The 6721-nt window shown below is 51.5% G+C and overlaps 1 protein-coding gene across 1 annotated transcript in view; it reads right to left on the bottom strand.

Moving 5' to 3' along the window:
• Window positions 1-1756: 1756 nt before the first annotated feature.
• The window catches only part of SF3B2 (splicing factor 3b subunit 2), a 29970-nt gene continuing 25005 nt past the window's right edge, over window positions 1757-6721 (bottom strand). The window contains exons 19-21 of the mRNA XM_084824041.1: window positions 4758-4857; window positions 3090-3275; window positions 1757-2318 (exon numbers count right to left, since the gene is read on the bottom strand). Of these exons, the coding sequence (XP_084680167.1) occupies window positions 2247-2318; window positions 3090-3275; window positions 4758-4857 (358 nt within the window). The 3' untranslated portion in view covers window positions 1757-2246. The remainder of the gene's footprint in view (window positions 2319-3089; window positions 3276-4757; window positions 4858-6721) is intronic.

The following is a 6721-nucleotide window of genomic DNA, read 5'->3' as shown; positions in this document are numbered from 1 at the left end:
GCAATTGGAGTAGCTCAGCTTTTTTTTTTTTTTAATAAAGCAAATCTTTTTCCTTTTTTTTTTTTAGAATCCTTGTTTTCTGAATCACTCATGGTTTGGGTTTTTATTTTAAAACTTAAACAAGATAGGCTTAGTCACAAATCCCAAGAGCTGCTCTGGACCCTGAACTTGAATGTCCTTGGAAGACCAAATGGATACAGCTCCGTTCTACCGTTAACAGCTAGAAAAGAGAATGAAAAGCACATCGCAGCAGATAGATATATACATGATCCCCAAAAGATGCAAGCAGCTTGGTGTAAGATGAACAGAGACTCCGCAGCGCAGCTCTTCCTAAAGTAGCAGCCATGTCAAGAGCGCGGAAACAGGGTATAGGTTTTAAGGCCCGTAGCTCAGCAGTGAGAGCACCTGGTTTGCAGGCAGAAGGTCCCAGGTTCAATTCCTGGTATTTCCAGTTAAAGCAGATGAGCAGAAAAGTCTCTCTCTGCCCATGATTCCAAGTGGAAAATACCAGCCTGAATTGACAGCCTGACTCAGTATATAAGGCCAGCTTTGTATGCTACCTGACCCTTAACTGGAGATGCTGGGAATTGAACATGGGACTTTCTGTGTGCTAAACTGGCGCTCAACCACTGAGCTATGGAAATGAATCCAGGTTTCAGGTTCAATCTCCAGGTAGGGATGGGGAAGATGCCAGACTGAGACCCTGGAGAGCAGCTGCAAGTTGGCGCAGACAAGCAGCTTCCTACGTACTTGCAACACCCACCCCTTCAGCTCCATTAGGGTCAGAGACAGCCTGTTCTCTCCCCCCCCCGCCCCCTCTCCCCAAAAGAAGTTTCCAGTATAAAACCAACCTGTACAGGTTTTGAACAGTACATCTCTGGTGTGGATTTGCTGCCCCCTGGTGGGCAGAGCCGATCAAAGCCTTCACGCAGCATTTGCGCTAGCAAATCGTTTTAATCTTTCGCAGCACATTTACATCATGCAACGTGCCATTATATTTGTTTGTCCCTGCAACGAACTGGAGAGAACCACAGCAGAGGGGTCTTGCCCAGCGCTACACAGAGAGATGGCACAGGTGGAATGCGAGATCTCCTTCCCCCCTGTTCTTTGCACAACGCTTACGGCAGCATTTCAAACTATGAGCCAATCTGCTTTAACTGGAAATACTGGGAATTGAACCTGGGACCTTGATGTGTGTTGCTGGTGCTGGTGGAGGGAAGAAGGGTATAATCTTTGTCATTTGCTTTTTGTCTCAGACAGGCACATCCACTGAGTTGAGCTCATGCAATCACAAAATACAGGAAAGGGAAGACGTAGGATTTCCTGGCACGTGGAATTAGCATGTCTCCTCTTTAATAAAAATAACAAAACCTTCAAAAGGGTCTGCCATATGTATGCTTGGAATGTGTGCATTTGTGCAAACACACATGGGGAGGAAGAGGAGAAAAACTTCAGCTACAAGATGAAAAAAAAATTTTTGGCCTGCGAAAAATATACAACCTTTTCTCCCCCCAAGGCCTTAACATCAGCACAGGCAAATGTGGCAATGATCTCGAGAACATGTGTTCAACCAAGAGGATGCTTGTAAGAGCAAGACTTTGCTACCATCTAACGCAGGAAGGGGTGTATAGAGGCTGCGAGTAAGAACACACAACTCCAGCCTGACATACAGAATGAGGCAGATACCTCTCAACCTGAAAGGAATAGGGTAAAGATGACCACCTACTTGAACAACTCCCACAACAGTCACGAGAAATACAGCTTTATCTTTAATATGGGAGCCAGAGGGCACTTGGCTTAAGGAAGCAGAGTGCAAGGTTTGGGACAAGGTTGGTTTGGGGGAACAGGACGAGGCTTGCTGACCACGTGGGCTCGATGGGATGCTACGACAGGAATAGAGGCTTTGGCAGGAAGGACAATCTCTTCTGAGGCAAAGGCTTGCACACCGAAACACCAGCCTCCCCTTTTCAAGTAACAGGGTTGTGGGGCCGAAGTGTAGCATACCGCCCCCCTAACTTCCGTCCCAGTTCTCTTTCTGCCTAAAATGTATTGCTGCCCAGCTTGGAAAATGAGATCTCCGGAGAGCAGCTCTAACTTTATTTACAAAATAATCCACATCTCCAATCCAGACCGAAGACCATCACAAGGGGCGGGGGGAGGGGGATTTCAAGCTGGGGCAGAAAGCGGAGGAGGGTATTAAAAAACCCAAAACCAGACAGAAACAGATGTGGAATTTCAGAACCGGGCTAGAACTTGAATTCTTTGTACTTCTTGGCTCCAGCCCGGGTATCCTGCGGCTGCGCTTTCCGCTTCTTTTGCTGGGGGATCAGAGAGAGGGGATCAGAGAGAGGGGATCAGAGAGAGGGGATCAGAGAGAGGGGATCAGAGAGAGGGGATCAGAGAGAGGGGGTCACAGCCATGCCAGAGTCTTCGACCCCCCATGTGAAAATGCATGTCCCCCCCTTCTGCAGCCCACCACCGCCTCCCCACCTGCTATGCAACATCTGCTCCCCTTCCAAACTGTGGCACAAGTTTCCCTCCAGCATCCCTTTGGTCCTCAGCCGTTCCTCCGATTCCTCTGCCTTCCTGCCTTCAGTCTTTTGCTGCAGATTTCTGCTCGGGCCTGTTCCCTTCCGCCCTCCCCCTCCACCGGCCACCCTGCCACCCAGCTCTCTCAGCCAGTCCGCTCCCATGGCCTGCCCACAACCTAGAGCTTTTCCTGTCACCGGACCCCATCTGCAGTCCCACCACACACCTTCCGTTTCTCCTCCAGCAGCCGCACTTTGTCAACGTTGCGTGACGCCCCACGGCAGAGACGCAGCTCAGCTTTCCCAACGTGGCGCCCTCCAGGTCCATTGGACAGCAGTTCCCATAATTCCACGCCAGCACGGTCTTGGCTATGCTGGCTGGGAATGATGGGACCTGCCGTCCAACACAACTGGAGGCTGCTATGTTGAAGAAGGCTGCCCTCGCTCAGCTGCAGAGCAGTGCCAAATTTCCAAGGATCGAATAATCTCCCCGGTATAAGGCAGCTTCCTCGGCTAACGGCTGAAGCTGGCAGGCAAGCGACCACTCAGAGACCACCTCACCTTCTGCTTGGCGGCGTGCTCAGCCACCATATCACTGAAGTCCTCCTTCTCCACCTGAGCCTGCTGTTCCCTCACATGCTCCTCGTATTTCTGTGTCATGGCCATGGGGTCAAGCTCCAGTTCTTCCGGGGCCAAAGCCACCTCCACGCCCTGGATCTCCGGCACCGGTCCCTTGCGGCTCATCACCTACGAGCAAGCACAAGGCAGGAATCGGGGAGGGAAGAAGGCCTACACGGCAGGGATGCACCATTCGCCCCCCCAAAACCAGACACGCGGGGATGGCTTGGCGGCCCCTGCACAACCCGCTTCTTGGATCGATGGAAGCAGAGCGTTGCCCAACAGATGTCTTGTGTGTCATATGCCAGTTAGCATCTAGACAGCTGCGCCCCCACGAGCGCAGGCGAGCAAACAGGAGGGGCTCCCAACAGGGATTACTCCGGAATTGCCGCCCACTCACACATGCGTTACGGCAAGGGTGTGGAACGTTTCCCAGCCAGATTCCATTTCTGAGAAACTCGCGGGGGCCGCCGCATCCCAGAGGCGGATAAGGGCAAAGACCTTACGAGTCCCCTGGACTGGACTGGACTGCAGTCCAGTCAATATAAGCCAGTATAAGACTGCAGTCCTGGACTGGACTGCGAGGAGGTCAAATCAGTCAATCCCAAAGAAAATCAGCCCTGACTGCTCATTGGAAGGACAGATGCTGAAGCTGAAATACTTTGGCCACCTAATGTGAAGAGAAAACTCTCTGGAAAAGACCCTGATGCTGGGAAAGACTGAAGGCAAAAGGAGAAGGGGACGGCAGAGGATGAGATAGCATCACCGATGCAATGAATATGGACTTGAGCACGCTCCGGAAGAGAGTGCAGGACAGGAAGGCCTGGCGTGCTATGGTCCATGGGGTCACGAAGAGTCGGACACGACTGAACGACTAAACAACAACAAGGGCAAAGGAGCCAAAAATACAAAAAAGAGCATCACGGCGTAGCTTCAACCTCTTACTGCCAGCCATTAAGCTTTAGGAGGGGGAATTTCTACCTTTTAGGATGTGAAAGATCCTACACAAAAGTTGGGAAGCCACGCAATGGTTGGTGGTTGGGAGAAAGGGGCAGGGCCTTCTGGGGAACCCAAGAGGGCTGGATGTGGCCCACGGTTCTGAGGGTTCTCCCCTCTGCTTTACGAGCAGGAAGTGTTCTCCAGGAGGAGGACTATATTAAGGCAAGGGATATCCCCAAGTTCTCTTTCATTCTGCTTTCTACAGAAGCAGCAGGCATCGTTACGGTCAAGAGAGGATTCCTAGGAAGAGGGGCGGAGGGCCAGGCCCCACTGCTGGACAGAGGCGGCCTGTGTTGCTGCCTGACCTCCCTCCAACACTCCCCGCAGCAAGCAGGGTACAGAAATTAAAAATCACATCAAGGGCTTGTTAGACTGAAACTTAGATATGTGCATGGTCTACAGTGTAATGAATGTTTTGCCCTCTTGCTACTAGGGAATCAAACAGCCGGAACACAAGCCTCAGAACAGGCGGTCTTCTCTCCGCTTTCCCTGCCCCAGCCAGGTTATCTCCGGAGAAGGGAACAGACGGCTTCCTTGAAGGCCTGCTCTGGCCACCTTACTCCTGCAGCCCAACGGTGATCCCTGAAGCAGAAGGCAGAGCCAATCCCATACCGTCGCCATGTCGTAGATGTGTGTAGAACCCATCATGGCACCACCCACGGTTGCCGTCCTCTTCTCCGGCAGAACTGTGAAGAGCTGGGGCGTCTCGCTGCTGTGGGGGGCAAGGAAGAAATGCTCGGCGTCGTTACGGGAGTGAGCAGGGAGAGGCAGCTGGGCCTAGAGATTAGCTGGGCCTAGAGATTAGCTAACCAATCTCCGGCAAGACATGCTCTCCTTTCGTCCATAGCCTGCAGGAGAAGTGGGGAGTCAGAGCTTGAGGACCCACTCCTTCTGCACCTTGGACAGATCGCACAAACTGACCACGTTGGAATACAATGCAGCCGTTTGGCAGAACGGATTCTGCTTCTGCCAGCGACAAGGAAGAGCAAGGAACTGCAAAAATCACTGAAGTGCCCCCCCGCCGCACGACCACTGGAAATCTTTTAGTCCTGCCCCAAATCTGATTCTCCCCCCCGCCCTTTAAAACCTGGCTTATATTGACAAGTAAGGAAAGATGATCTAGGTGGGTTATTAAGCCAGAAAGCTCACGATGTTCTCTTATGTCGCCATGCGCAGTAGCAAGTGATACGACTTCGTCATGCATTCAGCATCCCACAATGGTGTCGCTGATTGGAATATGGATCCAATTTAAGAAAAACACAATAAATCTCATCATTTCAAAACTCACAGCTGTCACCACAGCAACCTTCTGGAACTCCTTCCTATTTGGCTTGGTGCATCTTTTAACAAGCCCAATGGAATCTCTCTCAAAACAGCTTGATCCATGATAAACTAATGCTGCTCCTAACGGCACATAGCGATTCAAGCCCCAGCGTCCAGTGTTTCACCATACATCATGGGTGGACAACTGCAGGGGGGTCTGGAGGATATTTTCCAACCCCATTGCAGGGCACTCGAAAAATATCAGTGCACAGAGAGGGTCAAATTTACCTTGTTCTGAAGCTGCATTTGACCTTTTCAGTGCTCTGTAGTGCAAAAACCACCATACTTTGTTTTAAACAGCAGTTCTTAATCCCCCCCCTCGCTCCATTCACCAAAGGAGCACCGGGGGCAGCATGTGGTCCACGGGGCTGCGTATTGCCCCGCCATGCACAGTTTATGTCCATAAGGACTAGAAACTTTCCTCCTCCTCCTCTCCCCTGCAAACGAAAGCTCAGACTCATCTGATGCTAAATTCTGTGCCCAGAACCAAGTTCTATCCTGACTTCTCTGCATTTGTGGGGAACAACAGGACACCCAGCCCTGCCCTTTACCAAGTCAGTTACTTGATCCTCTGCTCAAGCACTGCCTATCCCAACTGACAGCAGATTTTCACCGCCTCAGGCAGGAGTCTTTGCCAGCCCTGCTACCTGAGATGCCGGCATCTCAAGTTTAGAAAAGGACTGGGCCTTGGGCCTCCTAACTGGCAAAACATAGAGTCTGCCACTGAGCCCTCAGGATCAGTACAGCCCCATGGCATCTCTCTGCAAATTCTAACACTACAGTGGGACACAGGGGCTCTCCAATAGTTCTCGCTGCCTTTTTTACAGCTAGTGTCCTCAGACTTTGCATTTTTTCCCTGGACTGCCATCCAGCAGCCATTCCATCAGGCTGTAGAAGAAGGAGACCCAGGAAGCAGGGCTGCTCCATCAGCACGGCTGGGAGACTGGCCATTCCGCCCCCCGATGAACCATTTTCTGTTCTAGATGGTCACCGTAGACTACCAACAACATCCAGATACACTGCAGCTGCATTACACATGGGTCATGCTAGGACTCACATCACAGTAAGAACTGCTGCCTGAGGTTTCCCGTTTTCCTTCTCCCTCCCTATCCATGTTTCCTTTTGTGTCATGTCTTTTTTTGACTGTATGCCCGAGGGCAGGGGTGGTCTTGGTTTTAATGACCCATAAGCCGCCCTGAGGGCCATTCTGGCTGAAGAGAGCAGCATGGCCCTGCTCAAAGCCAAGTCCTTGC

The sequence above is a fragment of the Heloderma suspectum genome, chromosome 17, assembly GCF_057233095.1.
Source record: "Heloderma suspectum isolate Gila_16-S chromosome 17, 16-S_ref, whole genome shotgun sequence".
NCBI classification, from domain to species: Eukaryota; Metazoa; Chordata; class Lepidosauria; order Squamata; family Helodermatidae; genus Heloderma; species Heloderma suspectum.
The sequence above is the reverse complement of the archived record's forward strand: the minus strand, read 5'-3'. Positions and strand labels throughout refer to the sequence as shown.